This window comes from Panulirus ornatus, chromosome 29 (assembly GCF_036320965.1).
Source record: "Panulirus ornatus isolate Po-2019 chromosome 29, ASM3632096v1, whole genome shotgun sequence".
Classification (NCBI taxonomy): domain Eukaryota; kingdom Metazoa; phylum Arthropoda; class Malacostraca; order Decapoda; family Palinuridae; genus Panulirus; species Panulirus ornatus.
In genome coordinates, this window is record NC_092252.1 from 19,013,252 (window position 1) to 19,036,995 (window position 23,744).

General features: G+C 41.7%; 1 protein-coding gene across 5 annotated transcripts in view; it reads right to left on the minus strand.

Moving 5' to 3' along the window:
• LOC139758172 (RNA-binding protein 25-like) overlaps nt 1–23,744 on the minus strand; it is a 419,675-nt gene that overhangs the window by 143,212 nt on the left and 252,719 nt on the right. For all 5 annotated transcript variants that reach the window (XM_071679363.1, XM_071679360.1, XM_071679361.1 and 2 more), the window contains one exon: nt 20,114–20,466. In XM_071679363.1, coding sequence (XP_071535464.1) covers nt 20,114–20,466 — 353 coding nt within the window. The remainder of the gene's footprint in view (nt 1–20,113; nt 20,467–23,744) is intronic.

Sequence of the window (23,744 nt, forward strand, 5' to 3'; positions counted from 1 at the left end):
TGGAATTCTCAAACATAATTAGTACCTCACAAACACATACTACAATGTGATATACAACTATGATTACTCCATGCCAAAAATAAGGTTATTCACCACAACAGTGATGAGCCTATCATAGACCCAAAAACCCTTTTTCTACGAAATTAGAATTGTCTGGCCTTTATCTATAAGACAGCAATGCACTCATATGGCTGGCTCACCACTATCAAGATGGAGTTTCAGTGGTTTAATTGTGGGTAATCAACCATGCACAAAGGCTAGAATGTGCAGAAACTGACAGCATAACAAAGTTCAGCCCACTTGAGGCAGCATAAAACTGGCTTAGGACACCCACAGCCAATGATCATCATGCCATTCCTCCTGGGCCAATCTTAAACTCAGTACTAGAGATCACTCATGTGGTCTACACAAGTGCTCACTATTTTTGCAAAAGTGAAATCCTGTTTTTCTGTAACTCATTTAACCAGAAAACCCAACACAATGGTACAACAGGTTGTATCTCTAATCCAGCACCCTGTGATCTGGCACGTTTTGAATCTGCCAATATTAGTTATTAGTTTGTGGATCTGCCACCTGGGTGGTGCTGTTAGCAGCAATATGGCGACAAAACCTGATTACACTGCGGTTGAGCTAATCAACAGTCCTGCTAATTTCTTATATTCAGCTGTATTTTAGCACTTCAGGATGTCATCCAAGAGACCAAGAGGTGCAGAATTCTGATGGTGCTATAGCTAATAAGCATAAATCATTAACTATGCTTGAAAATGTGCAGTTACTAAAAAATTAGATACAGGAACATCTGTAAAAACTTTGTGCGAGTACTATGAGATCAGATCATCAACAGTGCATGACTTATGGGTTGATTCTTTTGTATGGTATTTTCTGTGGTCTGGCAACAGCCAGGTCCCAAAGTTCCAAGATTAAAGAGGTACAACCTGTATTCAATTTTACCATGTACGGATAATATATCTAAACATAAGTGCCATAGTTTCTACACCAAAAGATACGTGTCAAAACCTTTAAGAACATCCACTGTCTCTTCAGCTAATGCCATGCACAGAAAGTATTCATTCCTTTGGTGCATTAGATACAGTATAACTAATAATCACAAAAGAAGATAACACGGTTTCCTTTACAGAACTACTGAACTGCCACTGAAAATTAGTCATAAATGGAGGGAATAGTGATAGATTCTAAAACAGTATAACTGGAATTCTCACACCTAATTAGTACCTCACAAACACATATTACAATGTGATATACAACTATGATTACTCCATGCCAAAAATAAGGTTATTCACCACAACAGTGATGAGCCTATCATAGACCCAAAAACCCTTTTTCTACGAAGGATACAAACTCCAGACAATGACATCATTCAATTATTCAACAAATCACCTGTACAGAGAACAATCACTGAATTAATACTCCCTTTGAAATCCCATAACAGTGAGGGGATAATATTCCTGAACTCTCCCTCCAGATATCCTGAAACACATTATCAATGAGGGTAATGTTCTACATATATGATTCACCTAACCCACTTTTTTTTTACTAATAAATGCTTTACAAATAGAGTATTTACATATTAATCACTAAAAAATTCCTGCCCTATGAAGTAAAAAATTAACTACACAGTCTGTTTTAAATCATATTACCCAAAATGCTCTATGGACAATACTGTCAGATTTTCTTTCGTATATTATCATACTGAACCTCTAAAAAGATATAACATTGTGCAGTTCTGCTACTTAATTAATATTAATGTACATTACACACTTTTCAAATGTTAGAAAATTATAGATGAATGAAAAGGCACTTCCTGTACTAAACCTACATTAAGATGCTCAACATTCTGAATGATCTACGAGTGCAAAGCTGAGGTGTTTGCAATGCATTCACCTGTCTGTGTATGGGTTTTATGTACATACACACCAATAGCATAGTGGTCCTCCCAGCCTCTCCTCCACTCTTCAAATATTGACTTGACACTGCATGTATTAATGAAATATAGTACTTGAAGTCCTATCAATAAATGTCAAGCAATTTCTAGATTCATTATGACAGTCTTTAGTGTATCTATGCAACTGACAACACCAGATGTAGGAAAATATATAAGGAAATGCTTTGAAGAATGTATGCGAGAAATACTTAGAAAAACAGATGGATTTGCATGTAGCATATATGGATCTGGAGAAGGCTTATGATAGAGTTAACAGCGAAGCTTTGTGGAAGATATTAAGAGTATATGGTGTGGGAGGTAAGTTGCTAGAAGCAGTGAAAAGTTTTGATCAAAGATGTAAGGCATGTGTACGAGTAGGAAGAAAGGAAAGTGATTGGTACCCAGTGAATGTCGGTTTGCAGCAAAGGTGCATGATATCTCCATGGTTGTTTAATTTGTTTATGGATGGAATGGTTAGGGAGGTGAATACAAGAGTTTTGGAGAGAGGGGCAAGTGTGCAGTCTATTGTGGATGAGAGGGCTTGGGAAGTGAGTCAGTTGTTGTTCGCTGATGATAAAGCGCTGGTGCATGATTCGGGTGAGAAACTGCAGAAGCTGGTGACTGAGTTTGGTAAAGTGTGTGAAAGAAGAAAGCTGAAAGTAAATGTGAATAAGAGCAAGGTTATTAGGTTCAGTAGGGTTGAGGGACAAGTTAATTGGGGGGTAAGTTTCAATGGAGAAAAACTGGAAGTGAAGTGTTTTAGATATCTAGGAGTGGATTTGGCATCAGATAGAACAATGGAAGTGGAAGTGAGTCACAGGGTGGGGGAGGAGGCGAAGGTCCTGGGAGCGTCAAAGAATGTGTGGAATGCGAGAACGTTATCTCGGAGAACAAAAATGGATATGTTTGAAGGAATAGTGGTTCCAACAATGTTACATGGTTGTGAGGCATGGGCTATAGATAAGGTTGTGCGGAAGAGCATGGATGTGTTAGAAATGAAATGTTTGAGGACAATATGTGGTGTGAGGTGGTTTAAGTTTGGCACATGGAGAGAATGAGTGAGGAAAGATTGACAAAGAGGATATATGTGTCACAGGTGGGGGGAACAAGGAGAAGTGAGAGAACAAACTGGAGGTGGAAGGATGGAGCGAAAAAGATTTTGAGTGATTGGGCTTGAACATACAGGAGGGTGAAAGGTGTGCAAGGAATAGAGTAAATTGGAATGATGGGGTATACCAGGGTCGACATGCTATCAATGGATTAAACCAGGGCATGTGAAGCGTCTGGGGTAAACCATGGAAAGTTTTGTGGGGCACAGATGTGGAAAGAGAGCTGTGATTTCAGTGCATTACACATGACAGCTAGAGACTGAGTGTGAATGAATGTGGCCTTTGTTGTCATTTTCTAGCGGTACCACGAACGTGCAGGGGGAGGGGAATGTTGTTTCATGGGTGTTGGGGTGGCGACGGGAATGGATGAAGGCAGCAAGTACGAATATGTACATGTTTTAGATATCTGGAGGTGGATTTGGCAGCGGATGGAACCATGGAAGCAGAAGTGAATCATAAGGTGGGGGAGTGCTGCCTATATTCATTCCCATCGCCACGTCGCCACACATGAAATGACAACCCTCTCCCCCTGCATCGCCATTCACCCTCCTGCATGTTCAGTTGGTACTGCTGTTGCAGGAATTGCGACGCCTTCATAACACGGCAGAAACATGGCTTTCGCCTTGTCCATTGCTGTTCTACGTCTGTCGTTCGTGTGACGTCTGTTCGTCACACCAGGGCTTCATAGAGATGCGTTTGATCCGACGCGCGAGGTAGCGCTAAGAAAAGACAACATAGGCCACATTCATTCACACTCAGTCTCTAACTGTCATGTATAAAGCACCAAAACCACAGCTCCCTTTCCACATCCAGGCCCAAAAAAACTTTCCATGGTTTACCTCAGATGCTTCACATGCCCTGCTTCAATCCACTGACAGCACGTCGACCCCGGTATACATCATTCCAATTCACTCTTCCTTGAATGCCTTTCACCCTCCTGCATGTTCAGGCCCTGATCGCTCAAAATCATTTTCCCTCCATCCTTCCACCTCCAATTTGGTCTCCCGCTTCTCCTCATTCCCTCCACCTCTGACACATATATCCTCTTTGTCAATCTTTCCTCGCTCATACTCTCCATGTGACCAAACCATTTCAAAACACCCTCTTCTGCTCTCTTGACCACAAGCTTTTTATTACCAAACATCTCTCTTACCCCTTCATTACTTAGTCAAACCACCTCACACCACAAATTGTCCTCAAACATATTTCCAACACGTCCACCCTACTCTACCTATAGCCCATGCCTCGCAACCATATAACATTGTTGAAACCACTATTCCTTCAAACATACCCATTTTTGCTTTGCGAGATAATGATCTCGCCTTCCACACATTTTTCAATGCTTCCAGGACCTTTGCCTCCTCCCCTACCCTGTGACTCACTTCCGCTTCCATGGTTCCATCCGATGCCAAATCCACTCCCAGATATTTAAAACACTTCACCTCCTCCAGTTTTTCTCCATTCAAACTTACCTCCCAACTCACTTGTCCCTAAACCCTACAGTACCTAATAGCCTTGCTCTTACTCACATTTACTCTCAGCTTTCTTCTTTCACACACTTTACCAAACTCAGTCACCACCTTCTGCAGTTTCTCACCCAAATCAGCCACTAGCGCTTTATCATCAGCGAACAACAACTGACTCACTTCCCAAGCTCTCTCATCCACAACAGACTGCATACTTACCCCTCTTTCCAATACTCTTGCATTCACCTCCCTAACAACCCCATCCATAAACAAATTAAACAACAATGGAGACATCACGCACCCCTGCCGCAAACCAACATTCACTAAGAATCAATCACTTTCCTCTCTTCCTACTCGTACACATGCCTTACATCCTCAATGAAAACTTTTCACTGCTTCTAGCAACTTGCCTTCCAAACCATATATTCTTAATACCTTCCACAGAGCATCTCTATCAACTCTATCATATGCCTTCTCCAGATCCATAAATGCTGCATACAAACCCATTTGCTTTTGTAAGTATTTCTCATTCAAAGGAAACACCTGATCCACACATCCTCTACCACTTCTGAAACCACACTGCGCTTCCCCAATCTGATGCTTTGTAAATGCTTTCACCCTCTCAATCAATACCCTCCTATATAATTTACCAGAAATACTCAACAAACTTATACCTCTGTAATTTGAGCACCCACCTTTATCCCCTTTACCTTTGTACAATGGCACTATGCATGCATTCCACCAATCCTCAGGCACCTCATCATGAGTCATACATACATTAAATATCCTTACCAACCAGTCAACAACACAGTCACCCCCTTTTTTAATAAATTCCACTGCAATTCCATCCAAACCCGCTGCCTTGACAGCTTTCATCTTCCACAAAGCTTTTACTACCTCTTCTCTGTTTATCAAATCATTCTCCCTAACCCTCTTATTTCACACACCACCTCGACCAAAACAACCTATATCTGCCACTCTATCATCTAACATGTTCAACAAACTCCATCTCCTTCTCATGTCACCACTACTTGTTATTATCTCCCCATGAGCCCCTTTCACCGGTTCCCTTCTGTTCTCTTGTCTTACGCACTTTATTTACCTCCTTTCAAAACATCTTTATTCCCCCTAAAATTTAATGATACTCTCTCACCCCAACTCTCATTTCCCCTCTTTTTCACCTCTTGGACCCTTCTCTTGACCTCCTGCCTCTTTCTTCTATACATCTCCCAGTCATTTGCACTATTTTCCTGCAAAACTCCATCCAAAAGCCTCTCTCTTCTCTTTCACTAATAATCTTACTTCTTCATCCCACCATTCACCACCCTTTCTAACCTGCCCACCTCCCACACTTCTCATGCCACATGCATCTTTTGCACAAGCCATCACTGCTTCCCTAAATTCGTCCCATTACTCCCCCAGTCCCCTTACATCCTTTGCTCTCACCTTTTTCCATTCTGCACTGTCTCTCCTGGTACTTCCTCACACAAGTCTCTTTACCAAGCTCACTTACTCTCACCACTCTCTTCACCTCAACATTCTCTCTTCTTTTCTGAGTCTCTCTTTCAAGCAGCTATCATTAACACGTAATCCAATAACACTTTCTGCCCATCTCTCCTACTTGCATATGTATACTTATGTATATCTCTCTTTTTAAACTAGGAATTCCAAATCACCAGTCCTTTTTCAGCACACAAATCTACAACCTCTTCACCATTTCCATTTACAACACTGAACACCCCATGTACACCAATTATTCCCTCACCTTCCATATTACTCACCTTTGCAATCAAATCACCCATCACTATAACCCCGTCTCATGCATCAAAACTACTAACACACTCACTCAGCTGCTCCCAAAACACTTGCCTCTTATGATCTTTCTTCCCATGCCCAGGTGCACAGGCACCAATAATCACCCATCTCTCTCCATCCATTTTCAGTTTTACCCATATCAATCTAGAGTTTACTTTCTTACACTCTATCGCATACTACCATAACTCCTGTTTCAGTAGTGCTACTCCTTCCCTTGCTCTTGCCCTCTCACCAACCCCTGACTTTACTCCCAAAACATTCCCAAACCACTCTTTCCCTTTCTCCTTGAGCTTCATTTCACTCAGAGCCAGAACATCCAGGTTCCTTTCTTTAAACATTCTATCTATCTCTCCTTTTTTCTTATCTTGGTTACATTCACACACATTTAGACACCCTAATCTGAGCCTTCGAGGAGGAAGAGCACTCCCCGCATGACTCCTTCTTCTGTATCCCCTTTTAGAAAGTTAAAATACAATGGTATCAAGTATATTTAGTAATGAAAAAGAATAGGTTACCGCCTCACCTAATGGCGACAATGTAGGACTCAGCTGGATTTGGCTATCCTTTTGCCATCAACATGTGCATACTTTTAAGCTTATGCAGTTCTCTCTGCATTGCTTGAAGCACAAAGGAGCGAGGAATTTTGCTTCCACCCATAATATACTTGTGAAAGTGTAGTTACAGCTTTAGAGGCAAAGCTGTTTTTAAAATATATAAAAATATTCATATGAAAAATACTGATATAATACCTTTATGTATTCACAAACAGTATTGCATTCAGGAAAAGACATGAACTTTATCTAGAATTTTGAGCATATATATTCAAGAATTGGCCAGATCTTTTGCAAGTTATGCCCTCCTTCCACAAGTTGTCTATTCCCAACAAAGTGAATAACTTGCTGGAGTTTTAGATGGCATTTTGAGTTATCATTCATCGAACACACACTTGCTATTCTTGAACATGATGACTCAAACACAGTCTACTAGCATGAGTGGCATAGCCAGCCAGCCCCATACCCAACTATTCACTCCAACCCTAGCACTTACATACTGTGTTCACTTTGGTGAGGCAAGTGTGGGTCACAAGCACGCTTACCATCTCCCCTAAAGTCGCTATACCTATCATCATCAATAAATGGGCATTAATCTTCTATCGTAAACGAACTTAGTTGATCTAAGTCATATCCAGCATAATTAGTGGGGTCAGGAGATGGCATGGCTTGTGTGGCAGCAGCCTGCTGTTGTACTGCCCTCTCTGCCATGATCAAGCACATTGATTCAAACAGTTAAAAATAAAAAATGCCCATATCTTATGGCAAAACTATGAATGATGATAGTTAGGCTATCTATTTGCCTACCAAACTCCTGCCCAGGAGTTTGAATGCAGAAACTATATATGTCCCAGCTACAGTGAAACTTCATTTTCCAGAGAGACCACATACATATGTACCAACTGCAATGAATGTGTTAGTTTCACAGGTATTAACACTTCTTAGGATTGCATTCAGTATATCCATTTAGGAGCTCCTGTACATTTTAGTGTAAGGCAGTCAAAATTTCTTCTTTTGATGTAAATAAAGCACTTCTATTATTTCTCTGTACTTTCTAATGGTCAACTTTTATTCTCTCTCATAAAGGTCCCAAGGTGCCATTTAATGAGGAGTCTACAGTAATAATTTTGCTATAAGAGCGCAAAGTGAGTACATTTGATGATATAAAGCATCCTAGCATCTATTTGATGACTCAAAAAGAAAATTATAAAGCACTGGACAAGCATGTTGTTGATGCAGAAATCTTATCTCATTTGTTATCACTGTTATCTTGCCAAGCAAGCAGTGCATAAAAGGAGTAAGAGCGAACAAGATTCTTAGACTTACGGGAAGAGCTCTTGAAGTCAAGTCTAGGAAAAACAACCCTAGACTTTTGATTGCACTGGTGAATCAACATCATAAATATTGCCTTCAGCATGGGTCACCCTACTTAAAAAGACATGACAAATTGGAAAGAATACAGCACTGAGCTACCAAGAACATTTCCAGACTGAGAAACAGTCCCTATTTGAACCACCTAAATCACTCAATTCTATTTGGCAAAGAAAAGAGATTACATGGTGATCTAAACCATGTATTCAAAATTATCAAATGTCAGTTGCCTGTTAAGGGCGAGTCAGTGAGAGGATAAGAAGAGGCACTAGAGTTAATCAGTTATGGAGACTTTTGCTGTGGCCACCCCTCTCAGGGAGTTCCCAAAGAAAATGGGCATTGTAGACATGCAGATACACAGATAGTGAAGGGTACATAATTCATACTGTCTGCCTTTATTTATTCCCATCACCACCTTGCCACACATGGAATAACATCCCCCTCCCCCCCTCATGTATGCGAGGTAGCGCTAGGAAAAGACAACAAAGGCCCCATTCGTTCACATTCAGTCTCTAGCTGTCATGTAATAATGCCCGAAACCACAGCTCCCTTTCCACATCCAGGCCCCACACAACTTTCCATGGTTTATCCCAGACGCTTCACATGCACTGATTCAATCCACTGACAGCGAGTAGACCCCAGTATACCATATCAATCCAATTCACTCTATTCCTTGCCCGCTTTTCACCCTCCTGCATGTTCAGTCCCCGATCACTCAAAATCTTTTTCACTCCATCTTTCCACCTCCAATTTGGTCTCCCACTTCTCCTCGTTCCCTCCACCTCCGACACATATATCCTCTTGGTCAATCTTTCCTCACTCATTCTCTCCATGTGACATAACCATTTCAAAACACCCTCTTCTGCTCTCTCAACCACACTCTTTTTATTTTCACACATCTCTCTTACCCTTACATTACTTACTCGATCAAACCACCTCACACCACATATTGTCCTCACACATCTCATTTCCAGCACATCCATCCTCCTGCGCACAACTCTATCCATAGCCCACGCCTCGCAACCATACAACATTACTGGAACCACTATTCTTTCAAACATACCCATTTTTGCTTTCCGAGATAATGTTCTCGACTTCCACACATTCTTCAAGGCTCCCAGGAATTCCGCCCACTTCCCCACACAACGATTCACTTCTGCTTCCATGGTTCCATCTGCTGCCAGATCCACTCCCAGATATCTAAAACACTTTACTTCCTCCAGTTTTTCTCCATTCAAACGTACCTCCCAATTAACTTGACCCTCAACCCTATTGTCCCTAATAACCTTGCTCTTATTCACATTTACTCTCAACTTTCTTCTTTCACACACTTTACCTAACTCAGTCACCACCTTCTGCAGTTTCTCACATGAATCAGCCACCAGCGCTGTATCATCAGCGAAAAACAACTGACTCACTTCCCAAGCTCTCTCATCCACAACAGACTGCATACTTGCCCCTCTTTCCAAAACTCTTGCATTCACCTCCCTAACAACCCCATCCATAAACAAATTAAACAACCATGGAGACATCACATACCTCTGCCGCAAACCTACATTCACTGAGAACCAATCATTTTCCTCTCTTCCTACACGTACACATGCCTTATATCCTTGATAAAAACTTTTCACTGCTTCTAACAAATTGCCTCCCACACCATATATTCTTAGTACCTTCCACAGAGCATCTCTATCAACTCTGTCATATGCCTTCTCCAGATCCATAAATGCTACATACAAATCCATTTGCTTTTCTAAGTATTTCTCACATACATTCTTCAAAGCAAACACCTGATCCACACATCCTCTACCACTTCTGAAACCACACTGCTCTTACCCAATCTGATGCTCTCTGTACATGCCTTCACCCTCTCAATCAATACCCTCCCATATAATTTACCAGGAATACTCAACAAACTTATACCTCTGTAATTTGAGCACTCACTCTTATCCCCTTTGCCTTTGTACAAAGGCACTATGCAAGCATTCTGCCAATCCTCAGGCACCTCACCATGAATCATTTTTTTTTTTTTTTTTTTTTGCTTTGTCGCTGTCTCCCGCGTTTGCGAGGTAGCGCAAGGAAACAGACGAAAGAAATGGCCCAACCCACCCCCATACACATGTATATACATACGTCCACACACGCAAATATACATACCTACACAGCTTTCCATGGTTTACCCCACACGCTTCACATGCCTTGATTCAATCCACTAACAGCACGTCAACCCCGGTATACCACATCGCTCCAATTCACTCTATTCCTTGCCCTCCTTTCACCCTCCTGCATGTTCAGGCCCCGATCACACAAAATCTTTTTCACTCCATCTTTCCACCTCCAATTTGGTCTCCCTCTTCTCCTTGTTCCCTCCACCTCCGACACATATATCCTCTTGGTCAATCTTTCCTTACTCATCCTCTCCATGTGCCCAAACCACTTCAAAACACCCTCTTCTGCTCTCTCAACCACGCTCTTTTTATTTCCACACACCTCTCTTACCCTTACGTTACTCACTCAATCAAACCACCTCACACCACACATTGTCCTCAAACATCTCATTTCCAGCACATCCATCCTCCTGCGCACAACTCTATCCATAGCCCACGCCTCGCAACCATACAACATTGTTGGAACCACTATTCCTTCAAACATACCCATTTTTGCTTTCCGAGATAATGTTCTCGACTTCCACACATTCTTCAAGGCTCCAAGAATTTTCGCCCCCTCCCCCATCCTATGATCCACTTCCGCTTCCATGGTTCCATCCGCTGCCAGATCCACTCCCAGATATCTAAAACACTTCACTTCCTCCAGTTTTTCTCCATTCAAACTCACCTCCCAAATGACTTGACCCTCAACCCTACTGTACCTAATAACCTTGCTCTTATTCACATTTACTCTTAACTTTCTTCTTCCACACACTTTTCCAAACTCAGTCACCAGCTTCTGCAGTTTCTCACATGAATCAGCCACCAGCGCTGTATCATCAGCGAACAACAACTGACTCACCTCCCAAGCTCTCTCATCCCCAACAGACTTCATACTTGCCCCTCTTTCCAAAACTCTTGCATTTACCTCCCTAACAACCCCATCCATAAACAAATTAAACAACCATGGAGACATCACACACCCCTGCCGCAAACCTACATTCACTGAGAACCAATCACTTTCCTCTCTTCCTACACGTACACATGCCTTACATCCTCGATAAAAACTTTTCACTGCTTCTAACAACTTTCCTCCCACACCATATATTCTTAATACCTTCCACAGAGCATCTCTATCAACTCTATCATATGCCTTCTCCAGATCCATAAATGCTACATACAAATCCATTTGCTTTTCTAAGTATTTCTCACATACATTCTTCAAAGCAAACACCTGATCCACACATCCTCTACCACTTCTGAAACCACACTGCTCTTCCCCAATCTGATGCTCTGTACATGCCTTCACCCTCTCAATCAATACCCTCCCATATAATTTACCAGTAATACTCAACAAAATTATATACCTCTGTAATTTGAGCACTCACTCTTATCCCCTTTGCCTTTGTACAATGGCACTATGCACGCATTCCGCCAATCCTCAGGCACCTCACCATGAGTCATACATACATTAAATAACCTTACCAACCAGTCAACAATACAGTCACCCCCTTTTTTAATAAATTCCACTGCAATACCATCCAAACCTGCTGCCTTGCCGGCTTTCATCTTCCGCAAAGCTTTCACTACCTCTTCTCTGTTTACCAAATCATTTTCCCTAACCCTCTCACTTTGCACACCACCTCGACCAAAACACCCTATATCTGCCACTCTATCATCTAACACATTCAACAAACCTTCAAAATACTCACTCCATCTCCCTCTCACATCACCACTACTTGTTATCACCTCCCCACTTGCGCCCTTCACCGAAGTTCCCATTTGCTCCCTTGTCTTACGCACTTTATTTACCTCCTTTCAGAACATCTTTTTATTCTCCCTAAAATTTAATGATACTCTCTCACCCCAACTCTCATTTGCCCTTTTTTTCACCTCTTGCACCTTTCTCTTGACCTCCTGTCTCTTTCTTTTATACATCTCCCACTCAATTGCATTTTTTCCCTGCAAAAATCGTCCAAATGCCTCTCTCTTCTCTTTCACTAATACTCTTACTTCTTCATCCCACCACTCACTACCCTTTCTAATCAACCCACCTCCCACTCTTCTCATGCCACAAGCATCTTTTGCGCAATCCATCACTGATTCCCTAAATACATCCCATTCCTCCCCCACTCCCCTTACTTCCATTGTTCTCACCTTTTTCCATTCTGTACTCAGTCTCTCCTGGTACTTCCTCACACAGGTCTCCTTCTCAAGCTCACTTACTCTCACCACCCTCTTCACCCCAACATATACACACACAGACACACATATATACACATGTACATAATTCATACTGCCTTTATTCATTCCCATCGCCACCCGGCCATGCATGAAATAAAAACCCCCTCCCCCCCTCATGTGTTCAAGGTAGTGCTAGGAAAAGACAACAAAGGCCCCATTCGTTCAAACTCAGTCTCTAGCTGTCATGTAATAATGCACCGAAACCACAGCTCCCTTTCCACATCCAGGCCCCACAGAGCTTTCCATGGTTTACCCCATACGCTTCACATGCCCTGGTTCAATCCATTGACAGCACATCGACCCCAGTATACCACATCATTCCAATTCACTCTATTCCTTGCACGCCTTTCACCCTCCTGCATGTTCAGGCCCCGATCACTCAAAATCTTTTTCACTCCATCTTTCCACCTCCAATTTGGTTTCCCACTTCTCCTCGTTCCCTCCACCTCCGACACATATATCCTCTTGGTCAATCTCTCCTCACTCATTCTCTCCATGTGACCAAACCATTTCAAAACACCCTCTTCTGCTCTCTCAACCTCACTCTTTTTATATCCACACATCTCTCTTACCTTTACATCACTTACTCAATCAAACCACCTCACACCACATATTGTCCTCAAACATCTCACTTCCAGCACAATCACCCTCCTGCGCACAACTCTATCCATAGCCCACGCCTCACAACCATACAACATTGTTGGAACCACTATTCCTTCAAACATACCCATTTTTGCTTTCCGAGATAATGTTCTCGACTTCCACACATTCTTCAAGGCTCACAGAATTTTCGCCCCCTCCCCCACCCTATGATTCACTTCCGCTTCCATGGTTCCATCCACTGCCGAATCCACTCCCAGATATCTAAAACACTTTACTTCCTCCAGTTTTTCTCCATTCAAACTTACCTCCCAACTGACTTGACCCTCAACCCTACTGTCTCTAATAACCTTGCTCTTATTCACATTTACTCTTAACTTTCTTCTTTCCCACACTTTACCAAACTCAGTCACCACCTTCTGCAGTTTCTCGCATGAATCAGCCACCAGCGCTGTATCATCAGCGAACAACAACTGACTCACTTCCCAAGCTCTCTCATCCACAACAGACAGCATACTTGCCCCTCTTTCCAAAACTCTTGCATTCACCCCCCTAACAACACCAACCATAAACAAGTTAAATAACCATGGAGACATCACACACCCTTACCGCAAACCTACATTCACTGAGAACCAATCACTTTCCTCTCTTCCTACACATACACATGCCTTACATCCTCGATAAAAAACTTTTCACCCCTTCTAACAACTTGCCTCCCACACCATATATTCTTAATACCTTCCACAGAGCATCTCTACCAACTCTATCATATGCCTTCTCCAGATCCATAAATGCTACATACAAATCCATTTGCTTTTCTAAGTATTTCCCACATTCTTCAAAGCAAACACCTGATCCACACATCCTCTATCACTTCTGAAACCACACTGCTCTTCCCCAATCTGATGCTCTGTAAATACCTTCACCCTCTCAATCAATACCCTCCCATATAATTCACCAGGAATACTCAACAAACTTATACCTCTGTAATTTTAGCACTCACTTTTATCCCCTTTGCCTTTGTACAATGGCATTATGCAAGTATTCCGCCAATCCTCAGGCACCTCACCATGAGTCATACATATATTAAATAACTTTACCAACCAGTCAACAATACAGTCACCCCCTTTTTTAATAAATTCCACTGCAATACCATCCAAACCTGCTGCCTTGCCGGCTTTCATCTTCCGCAAAGCTTTCACTACCTCTTCTCTGTTTACCAAATCATTTTCCCTAACCCTCTCACTTTGCACACCACCTCGACCAAAACACCCTATATCTGCCACTCTATCATCTAACACATTCAACAAACCTTCAAAATACTCACTCCATCTCCCTCTCACATCACCACTACTTGTTATCACCTCCCCACTTGCGCCCTTCACCGAAGTTCCCATTTGCTCCCTTGTCTTACGCACTTTATTTACCTCCTTTCAGAACATCTTTTTATTCTCCCTAAAATTTAATGATACTCTCTCACCCCAACTCTCATTTGCCCTTTTTTTCACCTCTTGCACCTTTCTCTTGACCTCCTGTCTCTTTCTTTTATACATCTCCCACTCAATTGCATTTTTTCCCTGCAAAAATCGTCCAAATGCCTCTCTCTTCTCTTTCACTAATACTCTTACTTCTTCATCCCACCACTCACTACCCTTTCTAATCAACCCACCTCCCACTCTTCTCATGCCACAAGCATCTTTTGCGCAATCCATCACTGATTCCCTAAATACATCCCATTCCTCCCCCACTCCCCTTACTTCCATTGTTCTCACCTTTTTCCATTCTGTACTCAGTCTCTCCTGGTACTTCCTCACACAGGTCTCCTTCTCAAGCTCACTTACTCTCACCACCCTCTTCACCCCAACATATACACACACAGACACACATATATACACATGTACATAATTCATACTGCCTTTATTCATTCCCATCGCCACCCGGCCATGCATGAAATAAAAACCCCCTCCCCCCCTCATGTGTTCAAAGTAGTGCTAGGAAAAGACAACAAAGGCCCCATTCGTTCAAATTCAGTCTCTAGCTGTCATGTAATAATGCACCGAAACCACAGCTCCCTTTCCACATCCAGGCCCCACAGAGCTTTCCATGGTTTACCCCATACGCTTCACATGCCCTGGTTCAATCCATTGACAGCACATCGACCCCAGTATACCACATCATTCCAATTCACTCTATTCCTTGCACGCCTTTCACCCTCCTGCATGTTCAGGCCCCGATCACTCAAAATCTTTTTCACTCCATCTTTCCACCTCCAATTTGGTTTCCCACTTCTCCTCGTTCCCTCCACCTCCGACACATATATCCTCTTGGTCAATCTCTCCTCACTCATTCTCTCCATGTGACCAAACCATTTCAAAACACCCTCTTCTGCTCTCTCAACCTCACTCTTTTTATATCCACACATCTCTCTTACCTTTACATCACTTACTCAATCAAACCACCTCACACCACATATTGTCCTCAAACATCTCACTTCCAGCACAATCACCCTCCTGCGCACAACTCTATCCATAGCCCACGCCTCACAACCATACAACATTGTTGGAACCACTATTCCTTCAAACATACCCATTTTTGCTTTCCGAGATAATGTTCTCGACTTCCACACATTCTTCAAGGCTCACAGAATTTTCGCCCCCTCCCCCACCCTATGATTCACTTCCGCTTCCATGGTTCCATCCACTGCCGAATCCACTCCCAGATATCTAAAACACTTTACTTCCTCCAGTTTTTCTCCATTCAAACTTACCTCCCAACTGACTTGACCCTCAACCCTACTGTCTCTAATAACCTTGCTCTTATTCACATTTACTCTTAACTTTCTTCTTTCCCACACTTTACCAAACTCAGTCACCACCTTCTGCAGTTTCTCGCATGAATCAGCCACCAGCGCTGTATCATCAGCGAACAACAACTGACTCACTTCCCAAGCTCTCTCATCCACAACAGACAGCATACTTGCCCCTCTTTCCAAAACTCTTGCATTCACCCCCCTAACAACACCAACCATAAACAAGTTAAATAACCATGGAGACATCACACACCCTTACCGCAAACCTACATTCACTGAGAACCAATCACTTTCCTCTCTTCCTACACATACACATGCCTTACATCCTCGATAAAAAACTTTTCACCCCTTCTAACAACTTGCCTCCCACACCATATATTCTTAATACCTTCCACAGAGCATCTCTACCAACTCTATCATATGCCTTCTCCAGATCCATAAATGCTACATACAAATCCATTTGCTTTTCTAAGTATTTCCCACATTCTTCAAAGCAAACACCTGATCCACACATCCTCTATCACTTCTGAAACCACACTGCTCTTCCCCAATCTGATGCTCTGTAAATACCTTCACCCTCTCAATCAATACCCTCCCATATAATTCACCAGGAATACTCAACAAACTTATACCTCTGTAATTTTAGCACTCACTTTTATCCCCTTTGCCTTTGTACAATGGCATTATGCAAGTATTCCGCCAATCCTCAGGCACCTCACCATGAGTCATACATATATTAAATAACTTTACCAACCAGTCAACAATACATACATAATGAGGGACAAGTCAATTCGGAGGTAAGCTTGAATGGAGAAAAACTGGAGGAAGTGAAGTGTTTTAGATATCTGGGAAAGGACTTGGCAGTGGATGGAACCATGGAAGCGAAAGTGAATCATAGGGTGGGGCAGGAGGCAAAAGTTCTGGGAGCTTTGAATAATGTGTGGAAGTCGAGGTGTGGGCTATAGATAGAGTTGCGCAAAGGAGGGTAGATGTGGTGGAAATGAGATGTTTGAGGACAATATGTGGTGTGAGGTGGTTTGATCGAGTAAGTAATAAAAGAGATGTGTGGTGGTAAAAAGGATGTGGTTGAGAGAGCATAAGAGGGTGTTTTGACATGAATTGGTCACACGGAGAGAATGAGTGAGGAAAGGTTAACAAAGAGGATATACGAGTTAGAGCTGGAGGGAACAAGGAGAAGTGGGGGACCAAATTGGAGGTGGAAAGATGGAGTGAAAAAGATTTTGAGTGATCAGAGCCTGAACATGCAGGAGGTGAAAGGTGTGCAAGGAATAGAGTGAATTGGAACAATGTGGTATACTAGGGTCGACGTGCTGTCAATGGATTGAACCAGGGCATGTGAAGCGCCTGGGGTAAACCATGGAAAGTTTTGTGGGGCCTGGATGTGGAAAGGGAGCTGTGGTTTCGGTGCAATTTACATAGCAGCTTGAGACTGAGTGTGAATGAATGTGGCCTTTGTGTCTTTTCCTAGCGCTACCTCGCGCACATGAGGGGGATGAGGGTTGTCATTTCATGTGTGGCGGGGTGGTGACAGGAATGAATAAGGGCAGACAGTATGAATTATGTACATGTGTATATAGGTATATGTCTGTGTGTGTATATATATGTATATGTTGAGATATATAGGAATGTATATGTGCATGTGTGGACATGTATGTATATACATGTGTATGTGGGTGGGTTGGGCCATTCTTTCGTCTGATTCCTTGTGCTACCTTGCTAACGCGGGAGACAGCGACAAAGTATAATAAATATAAATAAATACATAATGAGTTGTGGAAAACATGATGGTATAGAAACAAACGAGTTTGAGCTGAGACATACCTCAACATTTCGACTGTTAAATGGTCTTCCTCAGGAAATGCCAATTCCAGCATTCAGCAGGACTGTGTTCCCCAGCAAGTGATGGTCACTCAATCGGATGCCTTGGCATGTCGCTTTCTGATTGGATTGCTTGTACTGCTGCTTCCATCCGTGAAATTCACAGCGATCTCTGCTGCCTGTTATGACCAGCAGATGAACTCAGACCTTGTGGTAACGTTGTTCTTAATCCCTTCCTCTAGGTAAGCTCTCACACTATCACTAAACAGTTGATCCCAAGGCAACTACAGGTGAGTGACAAACCATTCAGTGATAGTTTGAAAGCTTAACTAGAGGAAGGAATTAAGAACAATGTTAACACAAGGTCTGAGTTTATCTGCTGGTCATGTCAGGCAGCAGCAATCACTGTGAATGTGTGTAAGCAGCAGTACAAGTGATCCAATCAGGAAGCGACACGCCACAGCATCAGACCGGGTGACCATCACTTGCTGGGAACACAGTCCTGCCAAATGCTGGAATCGGTATCTCCTGAGGAAAACTGTAGACCTGTCGAAACATTGAGGTATGTCTCAGCTCTAACCCATTTGTTTCAATACCATTCTGTTTTCCACATTTTTCATGATGGATAACAGATAATGTGATATCTTGAGGATGGGACTCAAGTCTAAACACAAAATCTTTTTGTTTCACACAACTTAGAAACAGCCTGAAAGTAATGTATACAATATCTCTAATAACTTTGTGCATGAAACAAAGTTTGTGTTACAGTGGACCACCAGAAAGCTAAGATGTTACAACGTCAGCTGCCCATAAGGACAATCTGTGTTTGTTTGGCATCACCTTCATTCCTGACTCTGAATTTATATGCTACTGATAAGCAATCATTTTCTTGCACTTATTCACACAGCAGAGAATATGCAAAAAAACACTAAGTAATGCACATAGGTCTGGCAGTGACAATGGTTTGTAACAAACTGGCACCAACTGTGTGTCAGAGCCCAGCATGGGCAAGTGATGTCAGGTGAGAAATCTTCAACTTGTAATATCATGTCGCTTCTCAAAAAGTTTCGGGTTTTGGAGCATTTTGGATTTTCTGATTAGGAATACTCAACCTGTATCATTAAAATGTGCTGTACAATAAAAATTAGTTATGAACCTTCTCTAATCAATTCTCAAAACCAAACCTAACAAGTTATCTAATCTGTTATAACTTCAATGTACCCATTCAACTGTACTTAGTGAAAAAAAAATTTCAATAAACTATTACTTAGTGAAAAAAAAAATTTCGATAAACTATTAAACCAAGACAACAATGACAAACCAATCATGCATATGTAATTGCACCTGATCCAAATAGAGGAATGGACTTTCATAAAATGAGATACATATTCATCAATCAAACGATCATAGTCACTGGTACAAAGACTGACACAAGTGCCAACTTCATTACAAAATGCTAAAATGTCAAGTAATCCCATTTAAACAACAAGAGGGTTTCAAAAGGGCAATTTCCTGATATTCATATATTTCCAGATAGTCTAAATTTCCTTTTGAGATAAAATGGATATGCTCATCAATTATACTCTAGTTCATTATAACTAACCAAAGCACTCCCTTCACTTCAATATGATTACTAATCATCATACATGATCAAATGAAATGACCCCAATATGTGTTACTCTAATGTGTTTAATACTGAATTCCACATGCTTAAATCTATTTGCGGACCTACTGCTTGAAGCTTTAAACTCAAAATCTACTTGTACTTAAAATCAATCAACAGATGCTATTGCTAATGTATTGAAAGTCATTAACATTGCTGATATACTCAAAATCATTTACATTACTCGATACTACTTACTGAATATTATAGATATTCTGAATATCTGATGATCTTGATGACAAGTACATTGCTGTCATGTATTCCTGTTGGTGCTGTACCCTCTTTCCATCACCATTTCATACAATAATAATAGCTGTCATCTTTCAATGAAATATGTTGTGTCACATTCTCTCTCTCTCTCTCTCTCTCTCTCTCTCTCTCTCTCTCTCTCTCTCTCTCTCTCTCTCTCTCTCTCACATTCATTTCTACAAAACCATTAACATTATAATCCATACACAGGAATCTACATTTCTACACAGTCTTTTTCCTACAATTTTAAATTTGGAGCTACAAATGACCTGGTAAGAGAAAAACTGCTCAAGTATAAGATTACTCACCTGGATCTAGAATAACGTTTCTCCTTCTTAAGTCTGCGACTATCTGTTGACTGGGATCTGGATCTTCTTATGCTGCCACCACGGGACCCTGAGCGTGATCTCCGCCTCAGTTTCTCCTCTCTTTCTCTTCTTTCCCTCTCCCGTTCACGTTCTCTCTCCCTTTCCCTTTCTCGTTCACGTTCACGTTCCCGCTCACGTTCACGTTCACGTTCCCTCTCCCTCTCCCTTTCTCGCTCCCTTTCCCTGTCTCTTTCCCGTTCCCTTTCCCGTTCTCTCTCTCGATCTCTGTCTCGATCCCGTTCTCTATCCTTTTCTCTCAGCCTTCTCTCCCTCTCCTTCTCTTCTTCCTGTTTCTGTAAGGATATGATCAGGAAATCAGACATATATGAAAAAAATCAATGTTTACGGTACATGAAACACATCAAAGCCTAACAAAGATTCAAGACAACAGAACAACAGGCAGAAGCCTGAAAGCTGGCTTTCTGCTGTGCGCACACACACACGCACGCACGCACATGCACACACACACACACAAAACCAAATATATAATTCCCTATTCAAAGGTGAAGCAATGGCTGAATTTCCCTCCACAACAGACGTGAATGCAATCCAAAAAATTTGCATATAAATGTCTGTGTGTGTGTGTATGTGTTTCCAAAGGGTTTCAGATGGGGGAGAAACAACTGGGTTTCAGGAATGGTTCAGTATGTGTGGATCAGGTGTTTACGTTCAAGAAATTGTGAAAAACACATAGGAAAACAGAAGGCTTTGTATATGGCACTTAAGGATCTGCAGAAAGCATTTGATGGGGTCAATAAAAGATGCTCTCTAGAGGGTGTTGCAAACATATAGGTGTGGAAGGAAGGCTAATACTGGTAGTAAAGACTTCTTATGAAGAGATTAAGGTATGTGTGTGGATAGGCAGAAGCATGGCAAGTCATTTTATAACAGGGGTGTGTGATGTCACCATGGCTGTTAAATTTGTTTATGGATGTGGTGGACAGGGAAGCAAATAAAAGAGTCTTGGAAAGACCAGCAGGTTCACAGTGTGCTACAGATGGAGGCCTTTGGATAACATGGTACTGGTGCCAGATTCAAGTGAGAAACTTATGAAGCAATGTCTAATTTTGGGAGTGTCTGAAAGGACAAAGCTGGAAGTCAATGTGAATCTATCTATCTATATATCTATACCTCTGATGCTCATTCCCTTCAGGAACTCTTTTAAGCAGGTGGCCAAGGCAAAAGAGTCTCCATAAGTGATAAACTCCGGTGCCACTTCTTAGGCTTTAGTGCTTCACCCTTAACAAGGGGCAACTCTAGCACAGTGTTTTCTGAGGTTCCTTCCTAATATTCATACTGACTACTTCTACCTTCTGGGACAACCATATGTTCCCAACTTCTGCTTCTACCTAAAGCTTCCACCGAATGTTCCTACCTACTACTTCTGCCTAATGTTTCTGTCTAATGCTCCTGTACAATGTTCTTTCCTACTACTTCTATCTATCACCCCTACCACTTTGCCAAAGGCAAATGTGAAAAAGAATACAATCAAGGCTATTAAGTTAGCAGTGAAAATAGACAGCTTATGTTGAGGGTGAATTTGACTGGAATACACCAAATGGAACCATGGGAGGTGAAGTGTGCCATACTGTGCATTCAAAGGCAAAGGTCCTGAGTGCATTTTGGAATGTGTGCAAAGAGAAATCAGTGTCTTTGAGGGCAAAGATGGGTATCGTTTGATGGTACAACAGTCCAGCTGGTGTCACATGGATGTGATGTGTGGGCCTTAGATAAAAATGAAAAGAAGATTATGGATGTCTTGGAAATTAAATGTGCAAGGAAAATTTGTAGTGTAAGGAAAGCTGATTGAATCAAAAATGAAAAGGTAAAAGAGGTGTGTGACAGTAAAAGGAGTATGCATGAGAGAGGTGAAGAGGGAGTGCTGAAATGCTGTGGACTGGTGGAAAGGATAACAGGATGAGTGAGTATACACATCAGAAGTGGAGTGAACAAGGAAATGGGGGGAAACCAAGGATGTGGAATTTTTGGAGTTAAAGTGTCTGGAGCCTGAACTTGCAGGAGGCGGTAGTATACAGGGGATGACACTCTGTCTATGGGCTACATCATGGCATTTTGAAATGGTTGAAGAAAAACTGGAGGTGATGCCAGGTGAATGAATGAGGTGGAAGGCTTTGGAATCCAATCTAGTTAACAGAGAAGTGGAGAATAGGCCTTCCCAAATATGACAAGTATTCCATACTTGGACAAATAAAACCCAAGGAGTTGATATAGCTGCTTACAAGAAAATTAATTACGACACCTAAACAACACTCCCAGCTTTTAGGAAGCAAACTTTGTAATGTTGATTATGTGAGATTTCCAGGACAGTGGAAGATATGGTTATGCCTGACATGTTTTTTCATTACAGGGTTGAACTAAGGCATTTTGAAATTGGGAAGACAGGAGCAAATGATTCTTACAACAAAATTTAGTGAAAAATTGCATTTTTGCTCAATTCAATTTTACAAAGTTAATGCTTCCACACCCTAAAATGGTGCACAGGACTGAAGTAAGAGGAAATATGATCAGAACAAGAAAGAGAACAAGAATTAAAGGGAAGTGGGGAGGAAAAGCAAGATGAAGTGTGCCCAATGGAATCATCAACTTAAGAGTGAATAAGGTCGGCAGTAGTGGGAAAGGAAATTATTAACTAAGAAATGAGAGTAGACAATAGGACAAAACTCCATGGAACACTACTATTAACAGGATAGAAGGGTTAGTCACCCCATCAACATTTACTGCAATGAAATACCTAAAGAGGAAACTATGCATCAGAAAACATAAAGAAGCTGTGAAACCAAAGAAAGGGAGTTTAAAAAGTTAGGACTTCTACCACATCCTGCAAATACTTTGGAAACATCAAGGGCTATGACAACAGTGTCATAAATTCCCTCAGACAGATGGACCAGAGGCATGTCACAGAGAACAGAAGATCAACAGTAGATCTAGCACTTTGAAATCCATACTGGTGATTTATAAGAAGGGACTGGGATTCTAAGTGTTTGAAAATGTGAAAACTTAGAGTTTCAAAGAATCTGGAGACAGCACAGGTGAGAGCTATGAGGCAAAAGCTGGAGGTGTTAGAACAGTTTCCTTTCTTAAGGATGGACTGTACCAAGGCGTACTTCCAAGAACAAAGGAAAGTTGGAGTTTTTTTTTTTTTTGACAAGCAAATAGGCAAGCAAGGACTGATGCTAGCTCAGAAATATACTCCCTTAGAACCCAAGGAGGTATGTCATCTGAGCCAAAAAGCTTGTCCACTTGAAGCTGAGAGAGTACCTGGAAGACCTTGTGTGAGGATAATATTGGAGGTAACATAGGTCCAGTGTGAGGAGATGAGGGCATGGGATTAGAAGCTGTATCATCTCCAGTTAAATTAGAGGAAAACTATGTACCAAAAAGAGCAGCTTTATCAGTTGGAGGATTCTCACAGACTGATCAGGCCTGAAAAGAGGAGGTATGGCTGAATTACATGTTGAAGATACTCATGGTTAAGTATTTGTCAAAAGATGCAAAGTTTGCATATTTTGTGAAAGTGCACCTAGCTCTTCAAAAAACAGCTTTGCAATGA